At 40.9% G+C, this 17,828-nt stretch overlaps 1 protein-coding gene across 1 annotated transcript; it reads right to left on the bottom strand.

Annotated features, from left to right (window-relative positions):
- Positions 1-10,976: 10,976 nt before the first annotated feature.
- On the bottom strand, positions 10,977-11,399 carry LOC145055735 (uncharacterized). The gene has a single exon (XM_079004123.1). The coding sequence runs from the start codon at positions 11,397-11,399 to the stop codon at positions 10,977-10,979; it is 423 nt and encodes a 140-aa protein (XP_078860249.1).
- Positions 11,400-17,828: the final 6,429 nt, after the last annotated feature.

A 17,828-nucleotide genomic window follows, 5' to 3' on the forward strand; every position in this document is an offset into this window, starting at 1 on the left:
GGAAAGCCCTAGAAATCCCTATGATTCCTATTAGTAACAAAAGGAGTCTTCTACCAAGACCTAGCTGCTCTGAATGTAGCCTTCTACCAAGGCATCTAGTGTCTGCGTGTGCATCTCTTGTAAGAGTATGTAATTTCCCAGGTATGGCTATCATTAACCAAAAATATAGTTTCTACATTTCCGTGCGTCGTGCGAATGTTCACGAAGTGAATGTAAATGGGAAAACGAAATAGTACTATGGTGTAGTGTCGAACTACTACCGTACCAATTTCCTTAAGTCTAGGGTAATCGTGTAAGTATTGTAGTATATGTAATAAATATCTACATCGGTACTCCGCTGCCTTATTTGAAGGATAAGGTATAATGTGATGTCTAGATCCCAGGCTGTACGCTCCCCTATCAAAGGGATTTTGGGACCTACCCACGACCCCTGCATATCTGCAAGCCGTGAGCATCCACATTACTATGATCATGTATACTCGATATAACGATCACAATTGCGTTGTGATTCATCAGTATAGTTAGATCCTGAACGGGGTCCATGCTATAGCACCTAGTGACATCTGTTCTATGTATATGTAAGTGTACTCGTGTAAGTGTGATCATGTAATTGTACTCATGTAAACGTGACAACGTAAACTTATCTATGAAATAGTATAGTAATGTACTGTAATGTTCTAACTATAGTGTACGTGCTCTCTATCTAGCAAGTATAGTAATGTACTGTAATGTTCTAGTAGGTATTGACTCATGAATGAACTGACTCATTGTATGGTATCGCATTCTAGTAATTGTTCTAGTATCTTCCTAAACTACCCGCATGGTAGTTTACTAGTAATCTAACTGGTACGTATGGACATGGATGTATACCCTTGCTACTCAGGGCATTTGATGAACTGGAAGGACCTTTGTGACTATATATATACACATGATATATAACTAATATTTAAACGACCTTCGGACGAGTACCCGATATCCCACCAGACCACATCCAAATCGAGAAAAAGGAAATAGGGTGGATAGCCTTCCTAAGTCTTTTGAACATTTCTTATATAACTATACATATAGAGGCATGCAATTTATAATTTAAAAGCATAAAATAAGATTTGTAAAACCTTTGAACATAAATATTTTCTAAGAAAAGACTGACTTGGTGTCAATCTATAAAATGATTTTGAAGGCATGGGTTTGATAAAGCAGTTTAGTATAAAGAAACATTTGTTTGAAACACAATTGTAAATAAGTTTGAAAAGTAATATACAGAGTAAAATGTACAGAGAAATAAGGAGTTTTAAACACATATAGTGTTTATGAAAGACATTTGAAGGAAACTGTTTAGTAAAACGGCTAAAGAGTAGCCAATCATTTGAACGATGCTTATTAATCACATGTGATTGATATAATAACTAGCATTATTCTACTTGTATCCCCCCCCCCATAAAACATTTAAAAGCAGTTTAAAACATTGATTAAGGGGTATGGACTCACTTGTAGTGAGTGGTTCTGATGAAAATGTTGGATCAGTTGCTAAGTATCAAGTGGTGACTTGAGTACACACGTGAATCCTATTTAGCATATATTGACACATATATGAATATAATTAGTATTATGAACAACTAATTAATGAATTGGGACCACCTTAGGGACTAGTAAACACTTATATTGAAGTGTTACAACCATATATGATTGTATGAAGGGGGTATAAGGCTTTACAAAGGAGTGTATGGCCAAAATACACACTATATGTGTGTGTGCGGCCTAGTGTGCTGCCAACACATGTGTGCGGCCCTGTGTGCGGCCATGTGTGCTGCCAGATGGTGTGTGCTGCCATGTGTGCGGCCAGATGATGTTCTTGGTTTTCTTGGTGTTCTTGGTACCTTTTATGAAGATCTTCAAGGAGAATGGATGATACTTGAGAGTATTTTCGAGTTCTATGTTTGAAGAAGTGAAAGAAGTGTTCAAAAATGACTAAGTGTGGTATATATAGGTGGAGTGTGCGTTTGGGAAGGGTGTGAGGCCGCAAACAAGAGTGTGTGGCCGCACACTCAAGTGTATGGCCGCACACTCCATGTGTTGGAGTGTTTGTCCTGGTTTTGATTCCTACACTTTGAGTTAACCCTTTTCCTCACTCCAACCTTGCATATAACACGTTTAGAACGCTCCAATAGACCCTAAATGGTACTACAAGATAGCAAAACGAGTCTATTATTGATAAGAAATGAAGAATGGAAGTTAGAAATTTTCGGGTTGTCACATTGAGGCTTTGGGGGAGCGGGTTGGGAGAGAGCTAGATAGCAAGGCATGAGGAAAAGATTGATTTTCGATCTCTATTTATAGGTTGTCCAAAGGGATCTTCGGGTCGTGACACATGAGCTTCGTGTCGTGAGCTTGCGTAGGCACCATGGCTGCGCCTGGTGCTGGCACATGGTGTAGGACGCAGGTAAAACAACCAATCTAAAAAAATTCATAGCTTTCACATACGAGCTCCGTTTTTATGTTCTTTATATCAACGTGTGGGAATTGACAAGATCTACAACTTTACTTTAGACCCCATCGGCTAATTCTCGACCAATCTTAAATTTAATAGTCAGAGAAAAGTACATTGTTAACGATCATTTAAATTTCAAAACTTCTACATACGAACTCAGTTTTTAACTGTCTTTTTATCGTTGAACTCCTATTAACGAGATCTTCAATTCTCATTTAGATCATTTTTGGCTAAAAATTGACCATTCTAAAATTCGATTTCTGAGCTGTATACTGCTACATTGAGACTTCGAAAAATCAAAACTTTCTCTTATGAAGTCATATTTGGACGTTCTCTATATGCACGCTCTCGCTTTAATAAATACTATGAGTTTTGTTTATATTTCTAAGGTTAAAAAGTATTTTGTCAAAAATTTAGTTTTCACGATACGCGGAGCCATGCCAGTTTAATCGCAAAAGTTCGACGGGTCATAACTTCTTTGCTATAAGTCGGATTTCAACGTTCTTTATATGTACGAAATCCTTGTGACATATAATTTAAGTTTGGTTAAGATTATTTATCCTAAATAATCTTCTATCAAAAAGTCATTTTTGATGCTTATTATCTCAAAATTGATTAGCCCAAATCTGTGGGCGTTACAATTATCTCCTCCTTAGGATGATTACATCCCATAATCGTCTACAAAATAGGGATTTTATAATGACTCCATACATTATATTTTCATCCTAGGTAATAACCGTAACTCTTTTGTCTTTTCTAACGAGTTTCTAACTCTTGGACTTCTTGACTGCTGGCAGTGCTCAATCCTGCACCCGCTCTTTATCCTATGTTGGGCTTTCAATCATAACCTTCGAGTTACAAAGTTGATCCTTATTGGAGACTCCTTATCCTTCTTAAACAAAATTAACTTAATATATGTTCTTTAATTCGATTACCGTAACATACCGATGGGTCATGTTCTAATAACCTCTCATCGTATGATGCAATTCTTAGACTCATGTCTTTTAGAGTCAAATTCTAGAATGGAAGATACCTTCCTTCATGTTCAAATGTGATATAATCACATTCTAGCATGTAGTATTTCTAGCTACAAGCTTCTTACTTTAACAATGATTGTGATACTTCTATTGATTGCTTTGATTATCTTTCACTTCAATCTTTTGGCATAAGTCGGATGATACAATGAACATGGTTCTCTAAACCATGTAACATACTTATATTAGTTAGACTTGATATGATATGACCACTAGGGACAAAATAACAATCATCTTCTTAGTCATTATCGAAACGATGGTAACGGTAGGCATAAACAACACAAAATCAATTACTAGTGCCTTAGTAACCTTGTGACTTTCCCTAATCCAAGTCTGAGTATTGTGCTTCCGGTAGCATAGGCCTCTACTACCTTTCACGCCTACTAATACTCGTCCTAAGTATTTCCTCTCAGTTCTCCAAGTCACCTCACAAGAAAAATCATATATCAACTTAACACATCAAATAATTAACCGAGGTTTATATTATTCTTGAAACGATTACATAGATATTCAAGTTCACCCTACACTAGGACTCTTATATTAGGCTACACCACATGATACCATCTATATGGCTACTTTATATCTTGTTTTTCGGATATAAAGATCCTTACTCCTGATCCCTCACAATGTCACCTGCTTCGTCAAGGATCATCTGGAATGCTCTTACCTTCGGCTTCGGCGGTACATTTGACATTATAGCTCCTTCCCTCTTTGTGAAGTCTTTCTTGAAGTTTCCTTCTTCACCACACTTAAAGCAGACTTCTCTCTTGGTCGTGTATTCGTTGGTGTAGTGACTAATCTTCCTGCATTTGAACCAAGTCACCTCTTTAGAACATTTCCTAATGTGTTTCCTTCTACACTTGTCACACCACTTTTCTTCATCACTATCCCCATACATATTGTTGTTGGGGTCAGACTTCGGGAGCCTATTTTTCTTGTCGGATCATGAAAACCCCTCAAACTTCCTCTTCTCCCCTACCTCAGCTCTTTCCAGACCCTTTTCCTTAAGTTGGGTCTCCACATTCTTGGTTGCTCTAACGACTGTCTTCAAAGTAGTAGCCATTTTTACCGTTGCACCAAAGTCTGCCGGACATCCATTAGCAAACCTATCTATCTTGGAGAGTTCAGTAGGCACCAATTAAGGGAATATATTCATCTTCTTGGTGAATAAGGTGGCGTACTCATAAACACTCATATTCCCCTTCGTCAGGTTATGAAACTCATTGTTTAGGTCTGTTAGATCTACCTCCGAGCAATATTGCATTTTCAACTACTCCGGGAGTGCTTCTTAAGCATCCTCATGGCTTCTCCTTATGGAATTGTATCTACCAATAACTTCCACCAACATAAAAATCTATTCTTTAGTTTTCTGACTGCAAAGACGTTTTTATGCTTCTTGTTGCAGTTGCAACTTTCAAATACCATCTCCATCTCGGAGATCCAGTCCTTAATCTCCACTGGCTTTGGGCTTCTATAAAGACTTGGTGGATTGGAACCTAAGAAGTTCTTATACATACGCCCATCCTTGTCAATCCCTCTGTCCAGGTCGTTCCTCCTTACCACGCGGGGTTCAACTTGACTCATAGTACGACTGTAATTTCCCTCCTCCGACAGTTCCTCATTCAGTTCAAGTTGCACAACAGGAATAGTAGGTTCATCCCTATTATTAAGCAACATTGGTCTCATCTCCTCCCTTTGTTCGGCCATCATAGCCTGAATCATTGCTTGGACTCCTTCCATCATGATTGGCTCGGGTGCAGCTGATGGGTTTTGAGCATAACAACATTCATATGTGATCATGCAAACCTAATTGCTTTGTATCTAAGTTTTTCTCTATTTATACATGCAAATAGAAATTCCAAAGCAATAACCCTAATACAAACATACAATTCAAAATCTATATGAAAAACTAGGGTTAGAAAATTACCTTACTTGCTATCTAGTAATAACAAGAGTTTCCTTGGATGATCTTGACTCTTGTAAGATTTAGTGCCTCAAGTGTTGCACCTCTAATTGAGTCACAAACAACAATAGCAAAGGATGAAGGAGAGTTTTTTGGCTAGGGTTCTCTTAGAATGCATGGGGCCGAAAATCACACGCTAGGGGTCCTTTAAATAGCTGAGGCTACTAGGGTTTTCAGGTGAGACCCTAATTTCCTTGCTTAGGCCTTAAGCAGTCCATTGACCTCTTGCCTAGAAGCGTTGGACAAAATTCTATAGGGCCTCCTATAGATTTCGTCCACTATCTTCTAGAGGAATCCATCAGCCCAACTCTGAAACTATCATTGATTTTCATAACCAGTCCCCGTTCTTTTAATCAGTTCCTTTAATCCCAAAATTAATTCCAAATGAATTTCTGATTAATACTAATTAAATAATATGATTTCTAATTAATATATTATTCTTATAATATATTAATAAATTATTTATTAACCTCTTTCTCTAAAAGTCATCTTGTCAAGTTGCTATGGTGAAGGCAACCCAAAAGGACCATGCTACAATCAAATCAGGTATATACCAATTATAGTTATAGGCTTAGGCACCTAATCTAACAGTCTCCTAGTTGGATAAGTCTAATAACTATAATTACAAGTATGACTTCAAAATCTGATTAGCAATCGTAGCTTTTAGAAGTCGTTGTCGAACTTTGACCTAGTCAATGACGCGTCCTTTAGATAATGGATCATATAATCCTCCGTTCTACAAGATATCCTGTGGACAAAGACATGGAACATAATCATTCTCAATGTCCAACAATTTTGTTTCCCGATTTCAGATTTTTTTGACTACGAACTTAATTGAACACATCAATTCAGTCCTGACCGGGCCCGACATATAAGTCAACACAAAATCATCGAGGGGCCCAAGATATCGCTTTCAACCCTAGAGATAAAAGGAACAGATAAAATTTGACTTATATGCTTGTACTATTTACTCATCAAATCGTACACAACAATACATTTTATAAAATCAAGTTACTGATGCGTTTACACATTATCACTGCACAACCAACTCATAAACAACAACTCATATGTCTCGGTTTAAATATTATATGATATTATCGTCTCATAATTACTTGTGATAAATTTCATGAAATAATTCAAATGAGTGTGGGTTTAATCAAATACTCAAATCCTATTTCAAGAGTACTCATAAACGTTGCAGCAAATGTTTGCTATGTCTAAGCACTTAGACAATCTACAAGCCAATTCATGACAGTCTTAATTCATTACTTACTTCCAAAGTATGATCGACTGTGGATAATTTGAACATTCCAATTATTCAGGAAGTAAAACATGCAAAAGTGAAACAGTTGTAAACAATTGACACGAGATAGTAAAAATTACTCATAAATCAATCTCCATTACTTAATCATCAAATGTCAATTACATTTATGTATTACAAGTTTCCAAAATATCTATCTAATCACTAAAACTAATATCGTCCTTCATACCAATGCTCCTCACATGCTGAACGTGCTTAACCCTATTCAGACCCTTTGAGAGGGGATCTGCATGATTATTTTATGATGATAACCTCTTGACGACGAGGAGTCCTTCTACCCAATGTCTAATGAAGTGATATTTTTTGTCGACATGTCTGGATCTGACATGATCCCTCGGTTTCTTGGTTAAGGCAACCACTCCTTCATTATCGCAGAAAATCTCCATGGGCTCCTTTAAGGCTGGTATAACTCCAAGGTCTCCAATGAAGTTCTTCAACCATATAGCCTCCTTTGATGCTTTGCTCGCAACTATGTACTCGGATTCATACATTGAATCATCTACATTCTCCTGCTTGGAACTCTTCCAAGTCACTGCTCCTCTATTTAGGGTAAACACCTAGCCCGACTGAGAGCGAAAGTTATCTCTGTTGGTCTCAAAGCTGGCGTCACTATACCCTGTCACTCTCAAGTCATCACTGCAACCAAGCACAAGGACCCAGTCCTTAGTCCTTCGTAGATACTTAAGAATGTTCTTAATTGATGTCCAATGAGCTTTACCCGGGTTCCCTTGATATCGAATTACCATGCGCAATGCAAAAGCCACTTTAGGGTGAGTACATGTCACAGCATACATGATCGATCCAACGACGAAAGCATACAGTACTCGACTCATTTCCGCTATCTCGAAATTGGTACTCGGACTCTGAGTCTTACTCAACTTGGTATTGCTTTGGATTGGTAACTCTCCTTTCTTGGAATTCCTCATGCTAAAACGTTTCAGCACCTTGTCCAAGTAAGTACTTTGACTAAGTCCAATTAGTCTTTTACTCTTATTTCTCAAGATCCTTATCCCTAGAATATAAGCAGCTTCCCCTAGATCCGTCATAGCGAAACACTTCCCAAGCCAAGACTTAACCTCCTGCAAGGTTGGAACGTTGTTTCCTATGAGTAGTATGTTATCAACATACAATACTAGAAAGCTAACTATACTCCCACTATCTTTGACTTATACACATGACTCATCCACACTCCTCGAGAAGCCAAACTCTTTGACCTTCTCATAAAAGCAAAGATTCCATCTGCGAGAAGCTTGCTTCAATCCATAGATTGATTTCTCAAGCTTACACACTCTATTGGGGTACTTAGTTATTGGATTAGGTGTCTAAGTCCATAACTATATTTAGTATGTACTTGACCCGGTTTGGCATGGTCCATTTGGGTTGCATGGCATCATAACAATTGGATAGACAAAATGAGAAACAGGACACTTACAGTTTGTTAGTATATTATAAGTTCTAATATATTAATATGAAATCATATTATTTAATTAGTATTGATCAAGAATTAATTTGGAATTAATTTTGTGATCAAAAAGAGACTAATTAAATATATGGGTATTAATTTGTAAATCATTCATTCTGATATAGTGGGCTTATGGTCCATGATTCACTAGATTGGGATAGGACCCATTGGGTGCTCCATGGATGCTCCATAGAGGTTAAAACCCATGGATCATGGAGGAAATGAAAATTCATGCACATTAGGATTTACATGGTGTAACCCTACGTGTGACACACTATATAAGGAACCACATGGTAAGCAAAATCGGCCACTAAGACAAGAACAAGGAGGGCTATCCGATTTTGAGTGAAAATGTTCTTCTCTCAAGTTATTCCAAGAGTTGTGGTGTTGTTTGAAACATTTGAGGCGTCACATTTCGGGTGCTAGGCTCACAAGGTCTTAAGGAATCCAAGATACAAGAAAGGTATGTCATTCTACTAGTTTTTATATTACAAGTACCCCATGCTATGCTAGTTAGTATGATAACCTTAGAAAAATCAAATTTGCATGAATATTAGAGAAAACATAGATCCAAGGTTTCCAGGGTTGCTTGTACACCATAGGAGTGTTAGAATGCTCAAAACCCATCATTAGCATCCACAAAACCCTCTGGCTAACTCATGTAAACATCTTCAGCCAACTTTCCATTAAGGAAAGTGGTTTTGACATCCATCTGCCATATTTCATAATCATGAAATGCAGCTATGGCTAGCATAACCCAAATAGATTTGATCTTAGCCACCAGTGAGAAGGTATGCTCATAGTCAACCCCAAGGGTTTGAGTAAATCCCTTCACAACCAGCTGTGCGTTGAATGTGTGCACCTTTCCATCCATGTCGGTCTTCTCCTTGAAGATCCATTTGCACCCAACTGTCTTTCGACCTGGTACATTGTCACCCAAGTTCCAAAATTGATTGTCATACATGGATTGGACCTCTTTGTTCATTACCTCTTTCTGCTTGGCAAACTCAGGGCCTACCATGGCTTCCTTGTAGCTAGAAGGCTCATCCAAATTTACCAGTGTACTATCAATGATAAACATATCACCATCCATAGTAATATGAAAACCATAAAACTCTGGTGTCATTCTAAATCGAGTGGAATGTCTAAGAGGTAATGAATCATCAATGGGTTCAACAGGAATTTCTTCCTCAGGTTGAGCGCTAGTGTTAAAGGTTCCTTCACGGCTTGATTCTTGAATCTCTTCAAGATCAATTGTCCTCCCACTGTCCTCTTGGCATATGAGTTCCTTATTGTGGAAAACTCCTCTCCTTGCTACGATGATCATGTTATCACTAGGTTTGTAGAAAAGATATCCAAAGGAGTAGCCGATGAAAATACACCGCTCACTTTAAGGTTCAAGCTTGTTGTGAGTCTCTTGTCTTACGAAAGATTCACAACCCCAAACCTTTATATGTTTCAACAAGGGAACCTTCCTTGTCCACATCTCGTGAGGTGTTTTGGCAATCCTCTTAGTCGGGACTAGATTAAGGATAAGGGCAGCAGTCACTAATGCATACCCCCAGAATGAGATTGGTAGCAAAGCTCGACTAATCATGGAACGAACCATGTCCAACAAGGTTCGATTATGCCTCTCAACCACTCCATTAAGTTGTGGTGTCCTAGGAGGTGTTAATTGTGAAACAATTCCACATTCTTGAGATAGTCATGGAACTCAATACTAAGATACTCACCACCTCTATCAGATCTGAGCATCTTTATCTTCCCGCCTAATTGATTCTCCACTTCTTGCTTAAACTCTTTGAACTTTTCAAAGGTCTCTAACTTATGCTTGATTAAGTAGATATATCCATATCTGCTATAATCATCAATAAAAGTCACATAGAAGCGTTTTGCTTCCCTTGTGGTGGATTTTAAGGGCCTACACACATCTGTGCGTATGATATCCAACAATCCCTCACCTCTTTCACAAGTACCAGTGAAAGGTGATTTAGTCATCTTTCCAAGAAAACAAGACTAGCACGTGTCATATGACTTTAGGTCAGATGACTCCAACACTCCATCCTTTTGGAGTTGGGCAACGCGCTTCTTGTTGACATGTCCAAGACAACAATGCCACAAGCATGCCTTGTCTGAATCATTAGATGAATCAATATGCAATACATTATTTCCTAATTTATCTACAACCATCATAGTTTCATTATAATAAGCATTTATAGAACCACTTTCATTATTAAATGAATATCTAAAGCCTTGTCTATACAAAGCATGAAAAGAAATAATATTCCTCGTCATCTCTGACGAGTAGCAACAATCATCCAAATCTAAACCCAACCCACTACTAAGAACTAAAGAGTAAACTTCGATCTTTGTAATAAGCGATGATTTCCTATTGCCCATAATCAGGTTCATCTTCCCATGCTTCACATCCCTACTTCTTCTTAGCTCCTGCAAATCTGAATAAATGTGAAAACCACATCCTGTATCAAGGACCCAAAAACTAGCATGTTTGAGTTATTAGACATAATAGTATAAATACCTACAAAAGTGGGATTTATCTTCCCATCCTTGATGTCCTGCAAGTACTTCGGGCGGCTTCGTTTCCAATGCCCCTTTTTATGGCAATAGAAGCACGTTGCTTCTTTTGGATATGAGGAAGGAGGGGCAGAACACTGGTTTTACCTTTGGATCCACTAGAAAAAGATCCATCATGAGACTTTCCCCTTCCAGTTATTAGAGGGAGCTTTCTTCTTTTTTCCGTTTTCATATCCAATTGTTAGGGCTAGGGTAGCAACAGGAGTGGATACAACAGCTTTGCCTTTTAATCCACTTTCAACAGTTCTTAACAAACCTTGAAGTTTGCTAAAGGTGACTTCCTCCTTGCTCAGATGATAAGCCATCTTGAACTGATCATAGCATGTAGGCAAAGAGTGTAAGACTATGTCTATAGCCTGTTGTTCATCAAATTTGACATTCAACTTGAGTAAACGATCGACATATCTCTGCATTCTTTGCAGGTGGGTTGTGATGGACTCTCCATCCTTCATTTTGGTTGTTATGAATGAGGTGACAATATCGTACCTCTCTTGACGTGCTCTTTGATGGTACTTTTCCATCAAGTCCTGGCACATCTCGTAAGGCCAAAAATCCTTATAGAACCACTACGGCTCGGGAGTCATAGTGGCCAACATAATGCACAACACTTTGGTCGCTTCCTTGCATTTGGCCCTATACTCATCCATTTCTTCGGGAGTAGCAGTTTCTTCATTTATCTCGACGAGTTCCTTGTCAAGAATATGCTCCTTATCCTTGTAACATTGGGGGAAATGACTCTAAACAGTGGAGGCTAAGGTAAGGGAGGGTTATGAGCTCTTAAAGTTGTTTAAATAGCCTTCACACTCAAAGAGTTAGGGTTTCTGGATGTTAGGCGTACGCTGGGCGTACGCTAAGAGGCTCCGCGTTCACTCTCCTTCATACGCTGAGCGTAACCTAGCTTACGTTGGGCGTACCCAGCCAAACACGTGCATGCATACTTAGCATGCATGGGATCACTTTGCCAACTTTTTCCCTAGGGACCATTGATGCCAATAACTTCAAATTACAATATCTCCTTTATCCTAAGTCCGTTCCCGACGAACTTTATATCCATGTAAAGGTGGTGAGAAGCCCTACGCTTCTAGTAACACACCCCGGTCTGAAACCTTCTCGAATGAAACCCATTGCTCATAAAAGACCAAAACGCCCTTACTCTTGATCTCGGGACTCCATAAATAAATACTTTTAGAATGGGGCGTTACAACTCTCCCCCACTTAAATCTGATTTCGTCCTCGAAATCGCCAATTGCCAATTCTGGCTACTCAAAATCCCGAAAGGCACATTCACGCCCCTAGAGCGTGACGACCACCAAAGGAGGCTAACCCCACTGGAACTCCAACTCGAAGAGATACATACTCATTCTCATGCAGTATCAAATACCTACCTCTCTTGAATGCCCTTTACTTGGAAAGTTAGATTGGATCTGTCTCCCTGACAGGCCGCCCAAACAAACCATCACCTGACCTCTTCCCATTGCTATCAAAAGGACTACTCAACCCTGGGAACCTGAGTCTCCGACCTGAAAACAGAACCACGGGTCATATTCTGTTGTCGACAACACTTGCTCTTTATCAACTCATACCCAAGCGTACATACAACAATACCATCATAGAAACCAACACTCACACCTGGCCCAATCAGCCTCGGGCTGGAATACCAGGCATGCCTACGACGGGTCCACTTATCCCTAGGATTGAATACCCTCGTATCCCTACACATGTTTGGCCCAATCAACTCTCAGGTTGGAATACCAAACACATCCGGTCCAATCAATCATAGGTTCCGATCATCCTCATGATGGAATACCCTAGATTTGCATACCACTACACCCATACCCAAGTCTACAATCATAATTGAAGCTCAAGGATCCAACCTTGCAGCTTCCTCAAAACTACCTGATTCAACTCAACTAAGTGCAACTCACCCAAATCTCGTTATCGCGTCTACTCCAAACGTACCCCAACAGGGAACATTACTATCGCGATCTCTAGGTCTACAACTTACGAACGAACTATCCTCGCACAGTCCTCAGCACCGGTCTAGATTGCTCCCGAGTCTAGCAACTCCGCTATCTCTAGCTCCACTGTCCAAATCTCTAATTTGGAGCTACTCACCTTCTCCTCTTCCAAGGAGACCTAGACCATGACTTCGCATCATCAGTCGGTGCCAAAATGTCGGCACCTCACTCTACATCATCCACTTGTGGAGCACGTCGCTATCCCATAACACACATATATACTTAGAAGCTGATCGCATAACTTACAATCCATAAAGGGTCTTCCGCCTGCCCCTCATCATTTTCGACACTTTGGAACAATCCCACTGTTTGCTATAGCATAGCAGTATCCCCACTGCTCGCTTAAAGATCCACAAAACAAGCAGGGTTCTTCTCATAACTGGACCGCCTCATTGCACCGCTCCCGAACCGACATCCAAACTGCGTCAGGCGACATCCTTCAAAACAACGTCCCATCCGAGAATTCCCAATTCACCCCCACTTAGAGCACTAACTACTGTCTATCGGCGACGACACCGGTACGCGACCCCATTGTCTCAAACCGAGACAACGAATTGCGAGGGATCCGAGTTTCTGCTGATGACTCCGAATCTCTACATCATGACATCTCCTTCTCTTGAATGCATCACCGGATACTACCCCCTCTATAATCTCTCAATAATAACTCCTCACAAGCATCTACTATACTCTAATAACTCATACAGGAAACAAACAATCTCATAATAATAACATGATCAAGATATAAAAGAAAGACATACCAACTGTCATCTCTGACGCCCAATCTCCTCGGTCACAAGTTGATAGGCACACCCTGGAGCCTTTGGAGGCTCTGCTCGACCCTGAACCCCATTAGTAAGTCTCAAAGTGGTTGGTGCTGGGGCCTGCACTGGCCTGGCATCCAGTAGAGGACACTGGGCCTTCATATGGCCCACCTGATCACAATGATAACAAAGTCGAACTCCGGCAGCTGGAGCCTGCTGCCTGCAATCCCTGGCTATGTGGCCCTCCTTTCCACACTTGTGGCACCCAGAAGAAGAACGATAGCTTGCCTCATGCACCTTGCCGCACTTCCCAGAAGAAGACTGCTCGATAATCAGCGGCCCTCGACCGTTTCGGCACAGGCTGTGACTGCACCGGGGCCTGCCTCTGCTCTCTCAACTGGAGCTTGATCTCTAACTCGCGCCGCCTGGCGACCTCTTGCAACTCCAACAAAGTATCACATCTCTGCGTAGATACGAACTGTCGAATATCTGTCTTGAGCATGCTCAGATACCGGGTCATCTGAGCCTTCTCCGAAGCAAACTCGGGGCAAAACATCGCCCTCTCCGTAAACATCCTGGTGATCTCTATCACCGACTTAGAATCCTGCTGTAACTCCAGAAACTCCTGAGCCAATCTCACCCGCTCAACCCGCGGAACATAACGAGTACTGAACATGTCCCGGAACTGAACCCAAGTAACCGCAGCTCGCTGCGCATCAGAATATGATACTGTAGTCAGCCACCACCAATCCTTTGCACCGAGCCTCAATAGGTTCAAAGCACACCTCACCCTCTAATCGGCATGGCATGAACACATGAAGAAACATCCCTCCACGTCTGACAACCACCTCATAGCAACAATCGGATCTTGAACCCCATCGAAAGTAGGGGCTTCGTATTATCGAAGTCCCGATACTGAAAGCCCCGGACGGCTCCCCCTCTTGCCGCTACTACAGCCGCTGTAGCTGCCGCGGCAGCCGGCTCTGCAAGATCTGCATAGCGCTCATCAAAATACTCAGCCATGGCGGTCTTGATCGACCCAAACATCTCTAGAAACTCAGCTCGGAACATAACATCAACCTCGAATCCAGGCATCCAACTCATCCGTACCCATCTGACCAATGACCTCAGGTGGTATTGTCCTATCCTGACCACCCTCTCCCGATCCTGATCCAGAACCGGATCCTGCCCCGAAGCGTCTCGTAATCGCCATACTGCAGTACACCAAAAAGATCCTTAGATACTCCTCATAACAACCTGGGAACTAACTGCTAACCAACACTCCAGGGGGTTGTGACTTCCTTGATATGAGTATGGGTCCTGTGCTTTCAGTAGTACGGGCCCATACTACCTTCCACACCTACCCATATTTTTCTTAAGTATCACCACAATGCCGTAGACATATACACACATAGCATGTGCTCAATCCTCACTCCTAGAGGAATACTGGGTATCTCACATAAGGAAACCCTAGGCTAGCAGGCATCACATAATCAGACAATTCTATCATACAATTCTTGAAGCTCCCTAGCCTAGTACTAGCATGCTGTTCTAACATATCACATAATCAAATAACTTGTATGGTATTTTGGGGTCTACTTACTGGCTTCGGCTGATCGTACCCTCTACATCCTCCTTTACTTATTTTGAAAACCATTTGGAAACTATTTTGAAAACCTTTCCTTGATTTGAGACTGGAGTCACACGAATGTTCCTCCAATTCACTCAAACCAAGGCTCTGATACCTACTTGTAACCCCTATAAAATTTAAGCCAATTTAAAACATTTTAATCCATTCAAAAACCATTAAGTTCATACAACTTGTTTTCAAAACAGTTTTAAACATCAGAGTATCCCCAGGAAAAAATCACAAAATCAAGAAATATGAGAAGCGGTACGATCACGCCTTTGCCTTGCCACGATCACCTGATGTACCTGAAACAATAAACTGAAACCGTAACCTCGAAAGCTTAGTGAGTTCCCCCAAAATACCCATACACACATAACCATACATACAACAATAAACAACATACAATAGGTCCGGTCAACCATCAGGTTGGAATACCCCTGGCCCTCAACCATCGGGTTGGAATGCCAACATACTATGAGTCCAATCATCCTACCAGGATGGAATACTCTTGGACCACAACCATCAGGTTGGAAGGCATGGACACCTACACATACCACAACCACTATTATGGGTCCAATCATCCCTCAGGATGGAATACCCCAAGCCTTTAACCATCGGGTTGAAATGCCAATCTACTACAAGTCCAATCATCCTACCGGGATGGAATACTCTTGGCCCACAACCATTGGGTTGGAATGCCAACATACTATGAGTCCAATCATTCTACCTGGATGGAATACTCTTGGCCCACAACCATCAAGTTGGAATTCCACATACTAACAAACATGTGCACTTATCAGATAATCACATAATAGTCCACATAACAACGTGCTAGGGCCCTATCATCCTACCGGAATGGAATAGCCTCTACAACTGCTCAAACATGCGCACATATCACAGGTAATCTCCTACCAGCATACAGACAGTCCGACCAACTACAGGTCACTAAGCATAGCCACATCCAGTCTACCAGGATGCCGATCTAACCAGCCATAATAGCATATAATCATCCATTCTAGCAGAATACCAAACTAACATATCACAACATCAATTACTCAAATAACAATTCAAAGGGCCGAACTTGGTGCCGTAGACCCTTGGTATAGTGAGGATAACTCACCTTGCAATTGCCGAAATCCTGCAAATCTCTGACTGCTGACCCACTGGAAATCCCAACTATCACATGATAATCACCAAGTTAGAACCAACATGACTTTGTAGGCCAAGTGCCCTCACCACTCATTAAATCCATTTTCCATTTATTGGGCCAAGTCCCAAAACCAAGTCCTTATGCAAAGCTGAATATTGGCCCAATTTACTAAATTGGGCCCATCTTTCTAATTGGGCCTAGATCCAAGGTCCATAATAATTATTGGGCCCAAATTACTCCATCTATACTGTTCAGTTACGGCCCAAGCCCAGCTAGCCCATAGACAGCCCAATACTTCAAGGCCCAAATTCGAAAACCCAACAGAGGGTGTACGCTGGGCGTACTCCTCTGGTACGCGGGGTGTACGTCGGTTCGTTGACTGGAAAGCGGGTCGCTGACCCACTACACTAGGTGTTCTCTAATTTACGCTCGGCGTACGCGTGTATGTACCAAAATCCTTCCATGTGCTTAATGGCTTAAGCACTTAAGCCCATATGCCAAATCCAATGACAAAAAGGGTCTAGGACTCATAAAGTCTCAAACTTTATCTTTTTTAACGAACATAAAGCTTTTAACTCAAGGTATTAACCCATTAAGACCTTCCTTCTTCATACATGGGACAACCAAAGCCATTGGGACCTCATTTTTCTCACTGAAGACCTCTCCTATGGTCTGGAAAGACAACTTATCTTAACCAAAACACATCATGCATCATAATGGGGGTTTTGGGACAAGAATGGTGTCAAAACTTCACAACTCTTAGATCTACACAAAATAGATGTCAAGAAAGAAACTTTATACCTTTAGGAGCTCTTGAACCACCAAAAAACTTCAGATCTACACGTTGGCCTTCTTCCACTACTCACTAAATGCAACACCTTCTTCTGAAAACACTCCAAGTTCACTTCAATAGCTCACACACTCAAGAAGTTGGCTAGCGTTTGGGGGAAACGGCTCTAAACAATGGAGGCTAAGGTAAGGGAGGGTTATGAGCTCTTAAAGTTGTTTAAATAGCCTTCACACTCAAAGAATTAGGGTTTCTGGATGTTAGGCGTACGTTGGGCGAACGCTAAGAGGCTCCGCGTTCACTCTCCTTCATATGCTGGGCGTAACCCAACTTACGTTGGGCGTACCCAGCCAAACACATGCATGCATACTTAGCATGCATGGGATCACTTTGCCAACTTTTTCTCCTAGGGATCATTGATGCCAATAACTTCAAATTACAATATCCCTTTTATCGTAAGTCTGTTCCCGATGAACTTTATATCCACGTAAAGGTGGCGAGAAGCCCTACGCTTCTAGCAACACACCCCGATCCGAAACCTTCTCGAATGAAATCCATTGCCCATAAAATACCAAAACGCCCTTACTCTTGATCTTAGGAATCCATAAATAAATACTTT

Source organism: Lactuca serriola, chromosome 1, assembly GCF_051521515.1.
Source record: "Lactuca serriola cultivar US96UC23 chromosome 1, Lser_US96UC23_V15, whole genome shotgun sequence".
Lineage (NCBI taxonomy): Eukaryota > Viridiplantae > Streptophyta > Magnoliopsida > Asterales > Asteraceae > Lactuca > Lactuca serriola.